Genomic DNA, 20,625 nt, shown 5'->3' with positions numbered 1-20,625 from the left:
CACGCACGCAACCCGAGGCTTGAACTTTTGACTGCCATGGCCTGACTACTAGTCTGTGGCCACTTCACTATGTCGTGCTGCGGTCTTCGAAAGTGTCAACCTTATATGCCCCCCGTCTAGGGGAGAGCTGAACTAAGATAGTCAGATTTAGGCCGAGTTTCCTCAAACGTCGATTTTTCCTTTTAAATTTACCCTACAAAAGTGCATGTTTCGGTAATCGCATACTAGTACTAATTTATATCCGCCATGCCACCTTTTCGGCGGGCATCTTCCAAGAATGAGGACGAGGCGTATACAGAGGTAAGCTCGCAAGGTGACACTAGTGAATGAATCACCCATGACGCGGCTTGCAGGGAGTCTCCCAAACGAAACGGCAAAAAGGCAACTCGGGAAGAATCATAGCCCCCTCGCGTGTCACAAGGGCATCCGTGTCACTCGACGGCCTGCTAGATCTGTTTCAAACTGGAATAGAAAGCCGTACTACGTCTGATGACCCAGCAAACGACCTGGAGGAAGCCAGTTATTTTGAACGTTTTGTTGGTTCCGTGCTGCCAGAGTGTTTGGAAGTGCGCTGCCGGGTACAAGACAGCGATTGCAGGACGGACAGCTTTGTATGGATAGCATTTTGATGCGGGCAACGAAGCTAACTGAAGGCAGGGCACTCTTCTTCGACCTTTGTCTCGTTACGAGGTGTCGGCTGCAATAAAGTATGCGTCCGCGTTTGGTGCGGCGGCTCTTCCTTCGCCAGCACAGGCAGCTATATTGAGAAAGTTGCAACTCCGTCGGGTAAGCAATCATGGTCTAGACATGATCGAGAGACTAGAAGTTAATTTACGTGGCAGGAAAGGCATAGAACAGATATCCAGGGGCTAGACTTTGTCAATCACAATTCTTTGACCTCCGTGCCCCCTCAATTACCGCCTCAGCCGCCACAATCAGGCGTTTTTGACTCACTAAGATCTATTCGAACGACGCCTTACGAAACGTCTTTCTTATCACGCTTATGTGGGCGCAGACCACCCACAGACTCAGGGCTAGTTGCGGTAGATTGGGAAACCAGATCTCCTTGGATGGAATTGATGACTGATGTGCGAGAACACTACTCATATGCGCAGTAGGGGTCTCGTTCACTCGAATGACTGCGTTTCTCACCTCATCATCAGCCCTGCATCATCTCAATCACATGAAGTCTCGGTTCCAATCCGTTATGTCTCTCTGCAGCCGTCCCACCTTCAACAGGTACATGAATTATTAGCTAGAGTATTTTGGGATGGAATTAATGGTTTGTTGTATCCTCTCATGTTCATGAGTTAATCTCTCATGTAATTCACAGTCAGCGACTTGCTTCAGTCTTCCCCCGAGCGTTGCTCGGTGATCGCCATGTATGGCAAAATTGTCGTCGGCGCAGCTCTTTTGAGCTCGCCTCAGGAAACATACATCACATACCTAGCCGTCAGAGCAGGCTGGCATAATTGTCAAATAGCAACGTGTGTTGCAATCTCTCGACGTTCATGATAATAGCTCACAACCTTTATCTCTGCAGTACTATGTTATATCACCTGATTATGCTTAATCCGCACAGAGATATCACACTTCACGTAGCTGCTAATAATCCAGCGATGGTGCGCCTTTTATTAGTGATCGGTGTTGGCATACTCTTCTAAAATTTGTCTAGTTGCTGTACAACAGATTTGGGTTCAAGGCCGAGGAGTTTATCACAGGGTTCTACGAAGATTATCTGGACTCTCAGTCGAGGGCGTCTATGAATGCATTCAGATTACGTCTTCGACGATGATAAAACGATCTTCGAATTGGCAGTGATATAATCACCAGAGCGACATGGATTTGCCTATCCAGTGCTCCCTCGGCGCTATGCCCGCCAAAGTCAAGGTGTCAGACTACACCCGGCGCGTTAATCGCGATGCTCCATCTTCAGGGGGAAAGCACAACCGCAATGCTAGGCAGTCAACGATAGCACACTAATCCGAATGTCATGAGTGCTATGTTTGCATGTTCATGTTCCGATTCTGCGATCTGAAGCGTCTCGTGCCATCAGGGGAGGGAAATGAAATTTAATGGTTAGGAAGCATCGTGAGGACACTCCAGACTGCAGGATGTATCTCCAGCGCCTTCAGCCCATGTCATGATCGTTGATAAAGTACAGCTAGCAATATGGATGCAACACAGTCTAGTGATCTCCTGCCTCTATTGTACACAGAGCTCTTTCCAGCAGCGTCGGTTTACTACCTGTTGGACAGCCGAGTTGTTGTGGTGTACCGTGTCATTAATAATTGAAGTCTCAACTTTTAGGGTTGAGGGAGATAAGTAGACTCGTAACCAGTCTGACTATATACGTCAATTTGGTAACCGTGGTAGTATTAGGCCAGGCTGGTCACGAGCCTAACAACAGTATATGAAAGGTGCCGGTGACTGACTGAACCCTGCCAGATTCACGTTGCTGATCGTTGTCCACTTGACTATCCTTGTAAGTAATGGTAGCCACTGATCTCCTCTCTTGACGAGTTCGTGCCATGCTTTTGACCACCTTGTCACAATGGACAGAGGTGCACACACAAGTTGTTTCAACAATCATTAATGATTCCTCGTTTACAGGTTAGACTCATGCGAGGGGCTTGACAAGGGTCCTCTTTTGCGTTTCTCGCTCCCTTCTATTTGTTGCATCTGCTATCTAGCATATGTAAGTACAGAATGTTTGATCCTGCGAAAGTAATTCGTATCTACCCCATGTGCGTGTTCCACCTGAGCTCCATATGCGACCTGCTCTTTCTCCTAACTATATTCCTTTTTTTCAGCTAGAGTATTTCTACGGTACCAACATCCATGTTATCGGCTGAAGCAATGTCTTTGATTTGTGCAATGATGTTATGGTCTGACGCGATCCTCTTGTATTCCCCGACATGCTGCTGCGCTAGCAAAAATGCGTCGAAAGGTTGCCCGAGGCGAACCAGTAACCGCAACGCTCGTGAGCGAGGTTCCTCTTCTACAGGTAAACCGCCAGGTGACTTGTCAGAGTCGCCCATCTGGGAGTCGTCCGTCGAAGATTCGGGCTCACTCCAATCTTCTATGCTCTCCGTATCGTCTGCAAAGTCAGGCTGCTCTGCAAAGTTAGGTACCCCAAGGAGATACCGATCCCATGGACGGACAAGTAAGAGAGTTTGCCGAATGGGCTTTTTCCGCGAGAACTGAACTAGGGTTTCTTCAGTGACGATCAGCAGGTCGTGAAGCCCGTCTGCCTTGATTCTATATGTGATGGGAGTCTCCTGCGCTAGACCGCGCCTCCGTCTGACTTCTGTGACACGGAATGAAATGCAAGGTAGATGCAGTCTGCAGTTCGCAAAGCGAGGAGCTCTCAGATGTTCAAGCTGGTCATAAAATTTCAATGCTAGATCTGTAGGCACGTTTTGTTTTTGTTGCAGCGAAGAGACTTGTGTGTGAATATAATCTTCAGACAAAGATGGAAGGGTGCGTGGAGGAGTGGTGTAAGACGTGATATGGGCTGGAAGACAGCTATTGAACTCGGAAGGTTGTCCGATCCAGTCGAGGACAGTGATGTCGCCCGACCGGGCCACGATCTCCTGCAGGAGCCGCCCGAGCGCGTTCTGCTTCTTCTCGCCATAAATGACAGGTAGCGTGATGCCGAAAATGCCAAATAATGAGTACGCGACGTCTTCCTGCACAGTGGTGATGCGCTTCGATGCCCATTGCAGTTTCTCTCGGGCGCCGCTCATACCTGGACGAAAAGAGTTCAGGGCTCGAGCATCTATGCCCGTCGCATCCTCCAACTCCTTCATGATTGCTGAGGACTCTTTGTGGTTAGGAGAGCGATCGTCGAGATATAACGACCAATCCTTCTGATAGAATATGACAACTTTCGGAGCGACCAATTCTTGGAAAGTCCATCCTCGTTCGTTCCAAACACTCCCCGCCAGTGCACCGGGATGGGATGAAGGGAGGACATCGCTTAGGTAGACGATGGTGAGCGCTGAGTGGCGGTACCAGACAAACATGGAGTTGACTGATTCTTGAAGCTCTGTATTGCTCTTCTTGTCGATGCAGCATGTATCCATCCATGCCCAGTTATATCCAGCATCGCGAGCGACTTTGCAAAACGACTGCAGTTTCGCAATGCCGCTAGGTCCCCTCAACTCGCGCACATCTTTATCCTGGATGTCGTGCAGAAGCGCCTCCGTCTCTTCCCATCTGTGTGATAGCAGAACGCAGCGAAAATACATCACTACCACTTCATTGATGCGGTCCATTTGGAGATCTGAATGCTTTGTTGTGAGTGACAAAAGCTCCTTGTACTCTGGACTTGTTTTGAAAAAGTTTAGCTGTGTCGCTCTATCGCACAAACGACCCGCGGAGGTATTAAGTAGACGTAGCGGGGCATATTCGAGTTCATCCAGCACGGCCTTTCGAATGGTATCTTCTGCCTCGGATGGAGAGATGTACTGCTGACGCAGATCTGCAGAACGAGATTGGCATTTCGAGATTTTGTAGGAATGTTGCGCAGCTTACCTCGTATCTGCGGGTCGGGAGAATCGTCCAATTTCGACAACATGATTTTGAAGGCCTCGATGGCTTCGTCGTAACGTTTCGCGCCACGCAGCGCCGTATGCGTCAACTGGTATCCAATGTGAGACGAAGGATTGAGTTCAGTGACCTGTGCATCGCCGAAGTCAGCATGGGCTGCGAAAACATAGATGTCATCGCACCTTTTGCGCGTCGAGGAGCGCTGCCTCCCATAGCATTTTCCCCAACTTTGCCTTGCTGCGATTTGCAAAGACAATATCGGATGTATAATCCAGGTTGTTCACAGCCGGGTATTCGCTCGCAGTTGGACTCTCGCACAGGTCTGGAGCAGTGAAATACGTAGTGGACATGATGTCGTCCGAGTCTAGCTCGCACTCGTCTAGCTCGCACTCATCCTCCTGCGCCAGGTTTACAAGAACCTTTAATATATCTCGTATAGTCTCGACCTGGTCGGAAGAGGAGGTGGTATCGTCCCCTTCTTGCACATGGTCTGCAATGATGGCTGCAAGAAAGGAAGTATCGATTTGGGGGAATTCAGCCTTCGCGGCCGAGTCATGATAGATGATTCAGCACTGCAGAACAAGTGGCAAAATGGGGAAACGCACCTGTAAAGTATCATATAGGCCCATGGTGGTCCTTTGTAATGTGGCAGCACACTGAGAGCTCGCTGATTCCAATTCAAGTGAGGTGGGTCGCATATAATGATGGTGGTATTGATATAAGCCGATATCATAATTCAGACATGCGGAAAGAGCATGTTTTTCCTATAGAGCCTATTATTGGCCGAGGTTATGGCTATGGATAATTCTAATGAGAAACCCCCTAGCGCAATAATCCGAATGTCATGTGTGCATGCTATGCCCATGCTCCGATTCTGCGCTCTGAAGCATCTCGTGCCCTCAGGGGGGGAAATGAAATTAAATGGTTAGGAAACATCACGAGGACACTCTCAGACTGCAGGATGTATCTCCAGCACCTTCAGCCATGTTACGATCGTTGATGAAGTACAGCTAGCAATACGGATGCAACACAGTCTAGTGATCTCCTGCCTCTATTATGTGACAAAGCTGCTCTTTCCAGCAGCGTTGGTTCACTACCTGTCGGACAGCCAAGTTGTTGTGGTGTACCGTGTCATTAATAAGTGAAGTCTTAACTTTTAGGGTTGAGGGAGATGAGACCCTCCGTGATTTTTCATCAGGTCTCTTCATGTTGGACTCGATGGCCGGCCCGATCCTCGTGATTAATACATTTCAGGAGCATACGTCGAGGGTGTATCTGCACTTGTTTATAATTAGTCGGATGACAATCTGATTGGTGCTACACTGACAGTATATGAAAGGTGACTAACTGAACCCTGCAAGATTCACGTTGCTGATCGTTGGACACTTCCAGTTGCCGACCTATCCTTGTAAGTAATGGTAGTAGCCACTGATCTCCTGTCTTGATGAATTCGCGCCAGGCTTTTGACCACCTTGTCACAATGGACAGAGGTGCACACACAAGTTGTTTTAACAATCATTAATGATTCCTCGTTTACAGGTTAGACTCATACGAGGGGCTCGACAAGTTGCATTTCTCGCTCCCTTCCATTTGTTACGTCTGCCATCTAACGTTCATATGTAAGGAATGTTTGATCCCGTGGAAGCAATCCGCGTCTACCCCTTCCACCTGAGCTCCACATGCACTCCACATGCGACCCGCTCTTTCTCCCAACTATACTGTTTTTTTGCGGTTAGAGTATCTCTACGGTACCGACATCCATGTTATCGACCGAAGCAATGTCTTTGATTTGTGCGATGATGTTATGGTCTGACGCGATCCTCTTGTATTCTCCGACATGCTGCTGCGCTAGCAAAAATGCGTCGAAAGGTTGCCCGAGGCGAACCAGCAACCGCAACGCTCGTGAGCGAGGTTCCTCTTCTACAGGCAAACCGCCAGGTAACTCGTCAGAGTCGTCCATCTGGGAGTCCTCCGTCGAAGATTCGGGCTCACTCCAATCTTCTACGCTCTCCGTATCGTCTGCAAAGTCAGGCTGCTCTGCAAAGTTAGGTACCCCGAGGAGATACCGATCCCATGGACGGACAATTAAGAACGTCTGCCGAATGGGCTTTGCCCGCGAGAACTGAACTAGGGTCTCTTCAGTGACGATCAGCAGGTCGTGAAGCCCGTCTGCCTTGATTCTATATGCGATGGGAGTATCCTGGGCTTGACCACGCCTCCGTCTGACTTCTGTGACACGGAATGAAATGCAAGGTAGATGCAGTCTGCAGTTTGCAAAGCGAGGAGCTTTCAGCTGTCCAAGCTGGTCGTAAAATTTCAATGCTAGATCTGTAGGTACGGTTCGTTGCAACGAAGAAACTTGTGTGTAAATGTGATCTTCAGACAAAGATGGAAGGGTGCGTGGAGAAGTGGTGTAAGAGGTGATGTGGGCTGGAAGACAGCTGTTGAACTCGGAAGGTTGTCCGATCCAGTCGAGGATAGTGATGTCGCCCGACCGAGCCACGATCTCCTGCAAGAGCCGCACGAGCGCGTTCTGCTTCTTCTCGCCATAAATGACAGGTAGCGTGATGCCGAAGATGCCAAATAATGAGTACGCAACGTCTTCCTGCAGAGTGGTGACACGCTTCGATGCCCATTGCAGTTTCTCTCAGGCGCCGCTCATCCCTGGACGAAAAGAGATCAGGGCCTGTGAATCTATTCCCGTTGCCCCCTCCAACTCCTTCATGATTGCCGGGGACTCTTTGTGGTTTGGGGAGCGATCATTGAGATATAATGACCAATCGTTCTGATAGAAGATCACAACTTTTGGAGCGACGAATTCTTGAAAGGTCCATCCTCGCTCGTTCCAAACACTCCTCGCCAGTGCACCGGGATGGGATGAAGGAGGGACATCGCTTAGGTAGACGATGGTGAGCGCTGAGTGGCGGTACCAGACGAACATGGAGTTAACCGATTCTTGAAGTTCTGTATTGCTCTTCTTGTCGATGCAGCATGTATCCATCCATGCCCAGTTATATCCAGCATCGCGAGCGACTTTGCAAAACGACTGCAGTTTCGCGATGCCGCCAACTCCCTTCAATTCTCGCACATCTTTATCCTAGATGTCGTGCAGAAGCGCCTCCGTCTCTTCCCATCTGTGTGATAGCAGGACACAGCGGAAATACGTCACTATCACTTCGTTGATGCGGTCTGTTTGGAGATCTGAAGGCTTTGTTATGAACGACAAATGCTCCTTGTACTCTGGGCTTATTTTGAAGAAGTTTAGCTGTGCCGCTCTATCGCACAAACGACCCGTGGATGTATTAAGTAGACGTAGCGGGGCAAATTCAAGTTCAATCCAAACTGCTCTTTGAATAGCGTCTTCTGCTTCGGTTGGACGGACATACTGCTGACGCAGATCTGCAGAACGAGATAGACATTTCGAGATTATGCAGGAGTGTTGCGTAGCTTACCTCGTATTTGCGGGTCGGGAGAATCGTCCAACTTTGACAACATGATTTTGAAGGCCTCGATGGCTTCGTCGTAACGTTTCGCGCCACGCAGCGCTGTATGCGCCAACTGGTATCCAACGTGAGACGAAGGATTGAGTTCAGTGACCTATGCATCGCCGAAGTCAGCATGGGCTGCGAACAAATAGATGCCATCACACCTTTTGCGCGTCGTGGAGCGCTTCCCCCCATAGCATTTTCCCCAACTTTGCCTTGCTGCGATTTGCAAAGAAAACATCGGATGTAGAATCCAGGTCGATCGCTGCTGAGTATAGGTCAATAGCCCTGTCATAGTTGCTTGCAGCTAGGGCACTATCTCCGTTGGTAAGAAAGGACGCGCTGCATTCTTCCACGAAAGCTGAGTGAAATGCAGGTGAGGATTGTAGCCTGCACGATATTAGGAACTCCAGACTTGCCACTGGACCAGTCAAGGCAGTCGACCTTGGTATCTTCATCACTCGAAACCATCATGTACTGGTATGATCCCACGGCATCTTGAACTTTACCTGCGCGAAGGAGTGCATAGCAACGTTTTTGGTGTGCAGTGACCCACAATGATGTGAGATCCCAGCCGAAGAGCTGGACAAGGGACTTGGTTATGAAGAGTGTTTCGGATTGTATTAACGCACCACCACCAAATCCTCGTAAATTTCATGAATGTCCGAGTTCGAAGATAAATTGCTGGAGTCAAGAGCGGCAGCGAAATTATCAGCGGCTTCCTCATAACGTGCGCCATCCAAGGCTTTGATTCCGAGTCGAACACGTAGATATGCCTAATGCGCGGGTTGTACAGATGAGTGCTGATGACCTAGCATAAATGATACTTACATCTACGATGTGACATGCACGAGTGTCGGCATGGGGACAACCTGTAATGAGTTCTCTGAGGAGCAGGTTTGCTTCATCATGTTGATCTGCATTGAAGAACACGATGACCTGAAATATGCGATGAAGCGGAGAGGATGCGAGGAAAATGCAACATACTTTAATTGAGAGCAGGAAATGGAGTATTTGTGAATCTTGGTCCGTGTACATTGATGCAACATCAAATGCTGCCCTCGCATCCGGCACACGGCCTTTTCCGCAGAGGGAAATACCCTTGGAGATATAACCTGTCAAAGAGGGCTGAATGCTAATGGACTATGACACCGTCGGGTTAGTTTTTCGTGGGGGAGAGATGATGAGTCAGTAGATCTCACCTTGATTGCATCCTGAAGGGCGTGGTCCCAATCGTGTTTTCGCACCCTAACGAATGAACGGTGTGCGTAGGAAGTATGGTTGTGCGGATTGGTGTTGATATCTTGGGTGAGTAGGTCTTCTGCGGTAGATAAGTCTCCGTTTACACATGCAATACGGGAGGTCGTGATGGCTAGGATCTGCACGAAACATACTCGAATTGTGGCATATACGAGTCAAGGACAGAAACATGCCTTTGAGCGATGGGCGTAGGGAGTGTGGTTGTTCGCATCGGTATTGATATCTTGCATGAGTAGTTCTTCGTCAGTAGATAAGTCTCCATCTATGCAAGCATCGCGGACTGTTGTAGTGGCGATAGTCTGCAAGAAGCATACTCGATTTGTGGTATGAGTCAGGGACGTAAATATACCTTTGGATGTATATCCTCAGGTACTGTCCACTCCGAGATCATGTTATCTTCACCTCCGCTGAAGATGTGATTGCCGTCCACGGAGAAAGTGATGCATTGCGTGTCAAATGAGTGCTTGAAGACGGCAATGGTTTGTCGATCTGAGAGCCGCCAGAGACGTATGCGTTTGTCACTAGATGCGGATGCGACGAGCGTGCCAGCAGGATGAATGGCAATGGCCCAGATTCGGTCAATGTGGCCCATCCAGGGATCGCCGACCTGCTTCCAGGTTGTTGTATCCCATTCACGTATGGTAGGATCAACATCACTGCCACTTGTGAGAAGGCGTGTGCCATCGGGTGTCCACAAGAGTGACAAGTTGTATGACGCGTGAGCCTTGAATGATGTGACGCGTTTCCTGGTGCCTGAATTGTAAATTTCGATATGGCTGTCTGTTGCGATGGCAAGCAGTTCTCCAGACGGTGAATACCGTACGCAGTTGACAATATCACCACACTCGATTGGATCTTCTTGCAGCTCCCAGGTTTTGGTATCCCATAGTTTTGTCATTATGTCATAATACGAACCATTGGCAAGCACTGTTCCATCGGGAGAAAAATCCAGCGAGGAGATCCGATTGCGATGGGCTTCAATTTTGGTGAGTAATTCGCCAGTTTCTCCATGCCAGACGATGACCTCTCCGCCTCTATCACCGCTTGCTATCAATTGTCCATCTCGTGATACCACCAATCTCGACACCCAATTGCGATGCCCTTCCATATTCTTCAACACAACACCTGTCTTCAAGTCCCACAGATGAAGCGTGCTGTCCCCCGAGCCCGTAATCATCCGTCGTTTATCGGGCAAAACTGCGACTGCATTTATGTATCCTTCATGGCCTCGGAACTCTCGCAGGGGCGTGGTGATTGGAATGAGCCCCGACATTCTACTGGATGTCGATGATATGTCGAGGTCAAACTTTAGAGGTATTGTGTCTTTCTCTAAGCTGCAGAGGGTGTATGGTACGTTTTATGGTGCTTTACAGCTTGCCTCATTTCAATAGACGCCCAGGACATCTAAGGCTGTTCGTGCCCACGCCTCCATCGCCGTGATGTACCGGCTATTGTCATACCCGCTGTCCTCGACAGTATGCACATCTATTCTGCAGTGCATATATGCGTCCGACTCTTATATTCCCAGCTTCCAGAATGTATCCCAAGCAGTCCGTGCTTTCCAGCGGTCGCATCTGACAGTCTATCCTGCATGAGAATCGTTGTTTTTCGTATCGAGCAGCTACTCTAAATCATCACCACGTCAATCCTCTGAACGCATGTATATAGCTTACTGCAATATTACTTATTTATCCCATAGACTCCCAAAATCCCTCTGTGTACAAGATGCAACCAAATTTCGTGGTGCGGCCTCAGAATCTCCTCACCGCCACACTGCTAATGGCCGCACCTCACTGTGATGCCCCTCCATCTTCTTCAACACAATACTTGTCTTCAAGTCCAATAACTTGTCTTATGAGCCTGTCACCATATGTCGTCTACCGGGAAACACTGCGACTGCAGTTGCGCCGCTCTCATAACTCAACGGAGTGCAGTGCTTGAAATGAGCTTTGACATCTTGCTGGATGCCGAAGGTGTGGAGCATGGTCGAGGTAGACTTTGGAGGGATTATGGATGTCTTTCTTTAGGGTTCAGAGGTGCGTATATCGTGCGTTTCTATACTGCTTCACCCCATTGACTTGCCTTGTGTTTCCTTAGACACCCTAGTAAGACATGGACTCCATTCACCTCCACCTCTCAGGTGAATATGATGCCACCATACAGGACTCATGGTGGAAACGATCAACTTGGAAGCAGGTCGGTGATGTCCTCCATACCACCATATGTTTATCCTGCTGGCATCTGATCGCTTCCGCATCTCACGACGTCTCACGAGGCACCTGCCAGGTTGGCGAACTGTCGCCATCTTCCCGCACTCTGTTTTTGACGACTTGTATAATATTCTCCACGAAAGACACATCTTCAGCTGAGCTTATGAGCTTTTGATGAGATGGTCTTAGAGTGGCCATTGCTTCAGGACACTTTGCGGGAGGGTACCGCCATCAAAGATGCTTGTGTTTTCCTGTATGTACTTTCCCGCTGACTCCCGACCCCTTCGTCATATCATCTCACGAAAGGGCAGTTTGCAGAAGGGTGCTCCAGGTCGCAACAAACAATAAAGAACTGCTGAGCAAAGACGCGTCTACTACTAGTAGTATCTCAGCAGAATGACCGTACGAGACATTCGTCCTCCTGGGTCAGATGGCCTTCTTCCTGTTGCCCTCCCACTGTCATTTTGTGACTCCATCGCTGCTGCAATCTTACCTTAACTTAATTTCGTACAACTCATCCATATGTTAGCAAAGCAGAGACTGGGTCTATCCTGGATGAGTATCATCCTCCCCGCTATCTGGAATCCGGACACATCTTCCGTGTTAGCATTTCCCGACATAGTTGAAAAATTCGCCCAGGAATCTGAAATCACGGTCAAGTCGTTGAAGGCAAAGCTTCCGTCAAGGCACGATTTGCGTTTCGTAGGCATCGTTCTGATCGAATTTGATTTCTTCTCGTTTTATTGTTGTTCTGTTAATGGGATCGTGGAGGTGGGCGAGTGCGTTTTTTCAGGCTTTCGAAACGTGCTACTAATGATTGAACTAAGTTAAATGCAGGGTCTGTCTGATACTAATTTGCGGATCACTGCATCAACTTGTTGCGGTCCTACTAGTACTCACAAAGAATTCTAGAGGACGAAAGGTGGTACATGTGAAAATGACGAGACTTGAAGCCCCGAGCATTCATGCAGGTAGGTGTGATGAACATGAGGCATTAGTCTAGCGGTATCTGATGGAGAAGTGGTGCAGATAGGTCTCTGCGATCGGCTTTGAAAGGAAACTAGATCCCTAACCTTCGGGAGAAAACATGCATCTACAGTATTTCTATCGTCCCGACGTCCATCAAGTCTCCAACAGAAGCCACATCTTTGACCTGCGCAATGATATCACAATCCGACGCGACCCTCTTGTATTCTCCGCCACGCTGCCGCGCTAGTAAAAATGCGCCAAAAGGCTGCCCCAGGCGAACAAGCAGCCGCAATGCTCGCGATTCTAAATCATCCACCTCCTGTGTTACAAGAGAACGGATAGGTGAGTCGTCTGACGGAGATGAAGGCGGCGTCCAATAATCCCCTTCGCTCTCTGTATCGTCTTGCAGGTTTGCAAAGTCTGGTAGCTCGAGGAGAGACCGATCCCAGGGACGGACTACCACCCAGGTTTGCTGAGCGGACATTGGCCGCAAAAACTGAACAATCGGCTCTTTGGTGTTTATCAGCAGGTCAAGAAGTCCGTTTGCCTTGACATTATATCGAGTTTCCTGGGATGGACTGTAGCTCAGACTGAAGTCTGTGACACGGAAGGTGATGCAGGGCAGATGAAGTCTGCGGTTCGCAAAACGAGCAGCGCTCATGTTATCAAGCCGGTTGTAAAGTTTCAAAGCTAAATCCGCAGCCACGGGATTTTTTCGCAGCGAAGAGATAGTTGTCTGAATCTGACATTCGGACAAAGATGGAAGGGTGCATGGAGGAGTGTTGTAAGAGGTAATGTCGGCTGGAAGACAACTATTGAATTCAGATGATTGTCCGACCCAATCGAGGGCAGTAGTGTCGCCTGACTGTGCCACAATCTCCTGCAGGAGCCGCCCAAGCGCGTTCTGCTTCTTCTCGCCATAGTCTACAGGCAGACGGACTTTGAATATGCCAAACAATGAGTATGCAATGTCTTCCTGACGCGTTGTAACACGCATTGACGCCCATTGAAGTCTCTGTCGGGCGTTGCTCATCCCTGGACTGAAGGAGATCAGGCCCCGTGCGTCTATCCCCGTTGCATCCACCAACTCCTTCATGATTGCAGGGGACTCTTTGTGATTTGAAAAGCGATCATCGAGATATAATGACCAATCCTTCTGATAAAAGAGAATGACTTTGGAGGCGAGGAATTCTTGAAAGGTCCATCCTCGTCTGTTCCACTCACTCTTCGCCAGAGCGCCATACTTGGATGAAGGCGGGACGTCCGAAAGGTATACGATGGTAAGTGCTGAGTGGTGGTACCAAACGAACATGGAGTTGATCGATTCTTGGAGCTCGGTATTACTCTTCTTGTCGATGCAGCATGTGTCCATCCATGCCCAGCGATACCCAGCATCACGAGCAACTTTGCAGAACGACTGCAACTTCACGATGCCACCAAGTCCATTCAACTCGCGCACATCATTATCCTGGATGTCGTGCAGCAGCGCCTCCGTCTCTTCCCACCTGTGTGATAGCAGTACGCAGCGGAAGTACGTCACCACTACGTCTTTGATGCGCTCTGTTCGGAAGTTCGAATCCTTCGTTAGAAATGAGACAAGCTCATTGTACTCTGGAGTCATTTTGAAGGCGTTCACTTGTGCCACTCGATCACATAAAAGACCCGTAGAGGTGTTGAGCAGACGAAGGGGGGCGTTTTCGAGTTCATCCAGCGCGGCCTTTCGAATAGTATCTTCTGCTTCAGATGGAGAGACATACTGTTGACGCAGATCTGCAGAACGAGATAGGCATTTCGAGATTATGCAGGAGTGTTGCGTAGCTTACCTCGTATCTGCGGGTCGGAAGAATCGTCCAACTTCGACAACATGATTTTGAAAGCCTCAATGGCTTCGTCGTAACGTCTCGCGCCATGTAGCGCTGTATGCATCAACTGGTATCCAAAGTGAGATGAAGGATTGAGTTCGGTGACCTATGCACTGCCGAAGTCAGCATGGGCTACGAAAACGTAGACGCCATCGCACCTTTTGCGCATCGAAAAGCGCATCCTTCCATAGCATTTTCCCCAACTTTGCCTTGCTGCAATTTGCAAAGGCGATATCGGATCCAGGATCCAGGCCAATCACTGCCGAGTACAGGTCAATAGCACTGTCAAACTTGCTTGCAGCGAGGGCAGCATCTCCGTTGGTAAGAAAGAACGCGCTGCATTCTTCTATGAAAGCTGAGTGAATGCAGGTGAGCATTGTAGCCTGCGTGACATTATGAACTCCAGACTTGCCTTTGGACCAGTCAAGGCAGTCGACCCTAGTATTTTCGTCACTCGAAACCATCATGTACTGCTACGATTTCACGGCGTCTTGAAGTTTGCCTGCCCGGAGTAGTGCATGACAACGTTTTTGGTGTGCAGTGAGCCACGATGATTTGAGATCCCAGCCGAAGAGCTGAACAAGGGACTTGGTTATGGAGTGTTTTGAATGTGTATTAACGTACCACCACCAAATCCTCATAAATTTCATGAATGTCCGATTTCGAGAATAAATTGCCTGAATCGAGAGCGGCAGCGAAATGGTCGGCGGCTTCGTCGTAACGTGCGCCATCCGAGGCTTTGATTCCGAGTTGAACACGTAGATATGCCTGTGCAAGTTGTAAAGATGAGTGCTAATGACCAAGGATAGTGATACTTACTTTCACGATGTGACACGCGCGAGTGTCGGCATGCGGACAACCGACAGTGAGTTTTTTGAGAAGCAGGTTTGCCTCGTCATGGTGATCTGCATTGAACAGTGTGATAGCCTGAAATACGCGATGAAGCAGAGAGGATGCGAGGCAAATGCAACATACTTTGATCAAGAGCAGGAAATGGAGGATTTGTGAATCTTGGTCCGTGTACATTGATGCAACATCAAATGCTGCCCTCGCATCCGGGACACAGCCTTTTCCGCAGAGGGCAATACCCTCGGAGATATAGCCTATCAATGAGGGCTGAATGCTGATGGACTGTGTCATCGTCAAGTTAGCCTTTCGTAAGGGAGTGATGATGGGTCAGTGAATCTCACATTGATTGCATCCTGAAGGGCGCGATCCCAGTCGTGTTTTCGTGCCATAACGAATGAGCGATGTGCATAGGAAATATGGTTGTTCGCATCGATGTTGATATCTTGGGTGAGTAGTTCTTCGGCGGTAGATAAGTCTCCATTTACGCATGCATTATGGGCTGTCGTGATGGCTAAGATCTGTACGGAACATGCCTTTGAGCGATGGGCATAGGAAGTATGATTGTTCGGATCAGTGTTGATACCTTGCGCGAGTAGTTCTTTGGCAGTAGACAAGTCTCCATCTATGCATGCATCGCGGGCTGTCGTGATGGCTAAGATCTGCACGAAACATGCTCGAATTGTGGTATATAAGTCACAAACAGAAACATGCCTTTGGACGAATACTCTGAGGTAATGCCCACTCTTCACCTCCGCTGAGGATATGGTTGCCATCTATGGAGAAAGTGACAAATGATGTACAGTATGTGTCATGGAAAATGGCAATGGTTCGTCGATCTGAGAGCCGCCAGAGACGGATGTGGCTGTCATAAGATGCAGATGCGACGAGTGTGCCAGCAGGATGAATGGAAATAGCATTGATTTGGCCAGAGTGGCCCGTCCAGGGATCACCGACCTGCTTCCAGGTTGTTGTATCCCATTCGCGTATGGTAGGATCAAGATGATTGCCGCCTGTGAGAAGGCGTGTATCATCGGGCGTCCACGCGAGTGACGAGTTCAATGATGTGTGAGCCTTGAAGGATGCGACGAATTTCCTCGTGCCTAAATTGTAAATTTCGATATTGTTGTCTGTTGTGATGGCAAGAAGTTCTCCAGAGGACGAATATCGAACGCAGAGGGCATCACTACCATAGTTGATTGGATTTCCTTGCAGCTGCCAGGTTCTGGTGTTCCACAGGCTCGTTGTCATGCAATATGAATTAATGGCCAGCACTGTCCCATCAGGAGAAAAATCCAGCGAGGAGATACACTCATGACTTTCATTGATGGGCTGGGTGAGGGATTCCCCAGTTTCTCCTTGCCAGACAATAAAATCTCCCCCAGCATCACCGCTTGCTATCAATCGCCCATCCCGTGATACTGCCAATTTCAACACCTGACTGCGATGCCCCTTCATCTCCTTCAACATAAGACATGTTTTCAAGTCCCAAATATGGAGTGTGTTGCCTGAGCCCATAATCATCCGTTGTTTATCGGGGGAAAATGCGACTGCCATTACGCGTCCTTCATGACCTTCAAGTTTGAACTCTCGTAGGGGTGTAGTGATTGGAATGAGCTCCGACATTTTACTGGAGGTTGAAGGTGTTGAGCACGGTCGAGGTGGACTTGAAAGAATTGTGTCTTTCTCTAAGCTGCAGAGGTACGTGTATTATGTGTTGTATGGTGCTTCACCGTGTCAACTGCCTCGTTTCAATAGACGCCCAGGACGCTTAAGGCTGTTCGCGTCCACGCCTCCACCACCGTAATGCATCCTATTGTCATACCCGCTGTCCTCGACAGTACGCCCTCCCAGCACCTCTGCAGTGCGTACATGCGTCCCCCTCTTATCTTCAATGCTTCCAGAATGTATGCCGTCGCATCCAATCGAGCAGTCGGTGCTTCTCAGCGCTCGAACCTGACTATCTTTCGCGTATGAACATCGTTGTTTTTCGTGTCGAGCAGCTACTCCAGCCATCGCCATGCCACTCCTTCGAATTCATGCACATAGCTTATTACAATATCACCCCTTCATCCCGCCGATTCTCAAGACCTGTTTGTGCACCGGATGCAACCGAAGTTCTTTCCTCTGGCATCTCAAACTCTGTCACGGAGGAGCGCTTTTCTTCTAGCGCCGCTCTGTTCTAGTTATATTGCGACAAGCATTCTTGCAACCCAGTTCTTGGGCCATTCAGTAGGGGGGTGCTGGAGGATCACTTGAAACCCACTCGTACAGTTGTGATCGCGCTAGGTTTTGACGAGGAATAAATGCATTGCTAGTGATATCCTTACGTCAAATTTTGCATAGCTTAAACGTTTGACTGGTGCGTCTTCTCCAAGGGTGGAGAAAATGAGTTTTATTTCGCTTGTCGACCCCTCCGCATTACCACCCGCAAACATCACGTCTCTGTCGCCCTCTTACACCTGACCCCAGCTCTTGAACCTCTCCATATCAAGAGTATGGACGAGTGCCTTCACAACAGTCTCATCTAACCCAGGACGGAGGTCACGAAGACGAATCAATACAGGGCGCATCTTAGCATCCACCACAGCCGTACGGGTCTATACAACAGCCGAGTCATAGAGAGCGCTGATGATAGGGACGTCTGCCAGCTCTAATGAGTCGTATACAGCTGTGGGTGCTGCTGCGCATGGTTGATGTGACCGCAGGCTAGTATATCATTATTGTGCGTCGATTTGTCTGTTTAAACTGAGCTCTTCATCCACCTTGGCATGTGATTTCTGCAGATCTGTTTGCAGTCGTATCGGCCATGTCAGATTATGTCCGTTTGTGCCTACACAATTGATATGGAGAATAGGAACGATGTCTCCCATCGTATGATGCCATTACGTGTAAGCTGTATTCATCAAACAACAAGTGCCAAGTGCCAATATCCTATTCGTATTTTTCCTGACGCTGTAACTGATATTGGTATGTCGTGTTATTGGCATGAATCTCACTGTCAACTTATGTGTAGATCCTAGTTCTTGTGCTAATCCAGCCAGGGTGTATTCGCAACAAATGACTGGCGTTGTGAGTGGTTTGTTGAGGTCGCCGTATCGTGATTCTATGTTTTATATAGTATGCCTACTGCGTAAGCCCTTTTACGACCGCATCCAAGTCATCGTGAACCTTCGTGACATGTCTACCATTTCAGTGAGTGACCAGATACCTACAACTTAGGACCTTCAACGAAATAGCTACGCTATAATCAATTCTTTGAAACGTGTATCGCATGCATCCAAGACTGAATGTGCTGTAACGGCAGTCAAGCACTACGTTCTTTCCTCTTGCATCGTGTTTGATCTCAGGCAAAAGTGTATATTGCAATTTTCATTTTATGGACACCTCGGACATGTACTCTCCGCTTCATTTTTCGATTTTCGATGGAATTTAATCTCGGGATGAGGGGGTGATGTGAAGACCAGAAGAAGTTTTACCTGGCAGACTGCGCAGTACGACTTGGAAACAATCACAATTGTGGGACTGATAGGGGTTTTCATGATGGTAAAAAAAGGCAAGTTTGTCAATTGTTCCCAGGCGTGGTGGTTGGTGGATTATGGAATGAACAATCGTAGCTCTCGCAGTTTTGATTCTACGTATACTTACGTGCGAGGACATACTGCTCCTTTCCTTTCTCTTGTACTTATCTGCTGTCTGGTTTATGATCTGTGTTACGAATTGCCATGCCTTTCCCATTTACATTCAGTTTTCGCGTACCGGGTCTTCACAATCCGTTTACCACTCCACCGGCAGTCAAACCGTCCCGGAATGACAAGAAAGATGCACTGCTTGATCCTATCTCTCGACGTATTAATCGCGCCTTGCCTCCTCCCCGCCGCGCATCACCATCGCCCTCACTATCACTATCACCATTTGTACCACTAAACCGTAAGCGCGGTTGGGTCCCTTCTATCCCTGAACCCAGCCAAGCCGCCACAAGCGCCGCATCTACTCGCGGTTATCTCGACACACCCGCCAAGTACAGAGATATGGCGCATGAAGAGCCTGAACAGGAATTTGTTGAAGACGTGTTTACAGGTGTGTCTCGATCATCCGTGATGTAGTATTACATGTTTCGCAAGCGATAGCCCATGCGGATGCCATGTGTCCGAGTGCTTCGCGACCCACGCGTTGTCCATGCGCCGGCTATGGTTTTTTATTTGGGAATCGTGTCTCTTCCTTCTTTACTTGCATCTTTCAACCCACTTTCATTCATGCTTTTCGATATCGTTATTGAAATAAATGTAGAATTACCACCCGCCAAGCGGCGTCGCACTCTCGCTGGTTCGATCGTGTCTACAGCGTTGAGCGCTGCTCTGATCGGGACTGCTGTTGGTCTCACTGTATATCGCCTGTGAGTGCTGATTTCTAGTTCGATGTTGATGTTACTTATCGCTGTTGAGCGCAGCTGGCGGGACCGAGGCAAGGAACAAGAAAGAATACAACCACCTCCATACCACCCGGGTGACTGGGTCCCCGAACAAGTATGTACAGTTTGGCATGTGTCGTTGTCTCATCATTGATATGCTATCAGTACAAAGATATTCAAGTTACCCCTCCTACTCCGAAATCGCGCAAGTCTCGCCCAACACCTTCCTCTGTTCGTCGCTCTGGCACACGAAGTCGCAGGATCCGAACTCGTGGCCGACCAGTTACTCCATCGCGTAGCGTCTCTCCTGCCCTCATGGGTCATCCACCCCAAGAATTTGATTTCGTGCACGTAAACCAAGACGAAGAAGAAGAACCTGAAGCCGACGAAATGGACTGGATCGGCGACAAACTATCTAAGCTGATACAAGAAGGACACAGAGCTTTGAATACGGAGGTTGTGGTGATGAGTGAAGCGAAGGAGGATGAGGTAGATGATGGGTCGGGTGACTGGGAGGAAGAGCAACCTGTCACATCTATTTCCAGGGGTAGTTCCTTCCGCCGGACACATCGACTCCGTGACAATCAGCTTCCGTCCTCGGTCTTCACTTTGCCATCCTCTCCGAACTCGGCATCTAGGAAGCGCAAATTTATCGGCGAAGCTATACACCTTTCCCCTGATCGCCAAGATTTTTCGAGGTTATCAGTGCCTAGTACACCTCGTCGGATTGCTCGCGAATCCTCGATGGATATTGACGCCTGCGCCACTATTACAAGCAGCTTCAGGGAGGATACGAGTGCCTGGGAGAGTCCAGAGCTTAGAGAGTCTATGGAGCGGGCCAGAGCACAGTACCTGGAGAGACGGATGGGCGCACGATCATGATGGAACTTTCCGATACATACTTATTACTTACTTGTAACTTACTGACACGTTTTCTCACTGGTAGTATGCCTCTATGTGACATATTAAGTATGGTCTCATGCTGTATTATTAGAATTATGGTCATTGCCACTGCGCCGTAGTTTTCA

At 48.8% G+C, this 20,625-nt stretch overlaps 2 protein-coding genes across 2 annotated transcripts; both read left to right on the top strand.

The window, feature by feature from the left end:
* Positions 1 to 246: 246 nt before the first annotated feature.
* F5147DRAFT_772331 (uncharacterized protein) lies at positions 247 to 1,795 on the top strand (the record flags this gene model as incomplete). Its single annotated transcript, XM_041441338.1, has 8 exons — positions 247 to 300; positions 354 to 611; positions 658 to 786; positions 843 to 1,114; positions 1,164 to 1,282; positions 1,334 to 1,487; positions 1,544 to 1,622; positions 1,676 to 1,795. 8 exons carry the CDS (start codon positions 247 to 249, stop codon positions 1,793 to 1,795), a joined length of 1,185 nt encoding a protein of 394 aa, XP_041294135.1.
* Positions 1,796 to 18,777: 16,982 nt separating this feature from the next.
* Positions 18,778 to 20,625, top strand: F5147DRAFT_688868 (uncharacterized protein). Its single transcript, XM_041436930.1, has 4 exons — positions 18,778 to 19,266; positions 19,477 to 19,582; positions 19,637 to 19,712; positions 19,763 to 20,625. The coding sequence occupies exons 1-4, from the start codon at positions 18,912 to 18,914 to the stop codon at positions 20,477 to 20,479; spliced, it is 1,254 nt and encodes a 417-aa protein (XP_041294134.1). The 5' UTR covers positions 18,778 to 18,911; the 3' UTR covers positions 20,480 to 20,625.

Source organism: Suillus discolor (genome assembly GCF_016758755.1).
Source record: "Suillus discolor strain FC423 chromosome Unknown F5147scaffold_20, whole genome shotgun sequence".
In the NCBI taxonomy this organism is placed as follows: domain Eukaryota; kingdom Fungi; phylum Basidiomycota; class Agaricomycetes; order Boletales; family Suillaceae; genus Suillus; species Suillus discolor.
This window is presented reverse-complemented; position numbering and strand designations above follow the sequence as displayed.

Bases quoted from the DNA above. Each gene is read 5' to 3' on its own strand.
- F5147DRAFT_688868 (XM_041436930.1), top strand. From the start codon at position 18,912: ATGCCTTTCCCATTTACATTCAGTTTTCGCGTACCGGGTCTTCACAAT. The intron at 19,583-19,636 runs GTGAGTGCTGAT...TGTTGAGCGCAG, and splicing joins GGTCTCACTGTATATCGCCT to CTGGCGGGACCGAGGCAAGG. The intron at 19,713-19,762 runs GTATGTACAGTT...ATATGCTATCAG, and splicing joins GTGACTGGGTCCCCGAACAA to TACAAAGATATTCAAGTTAC.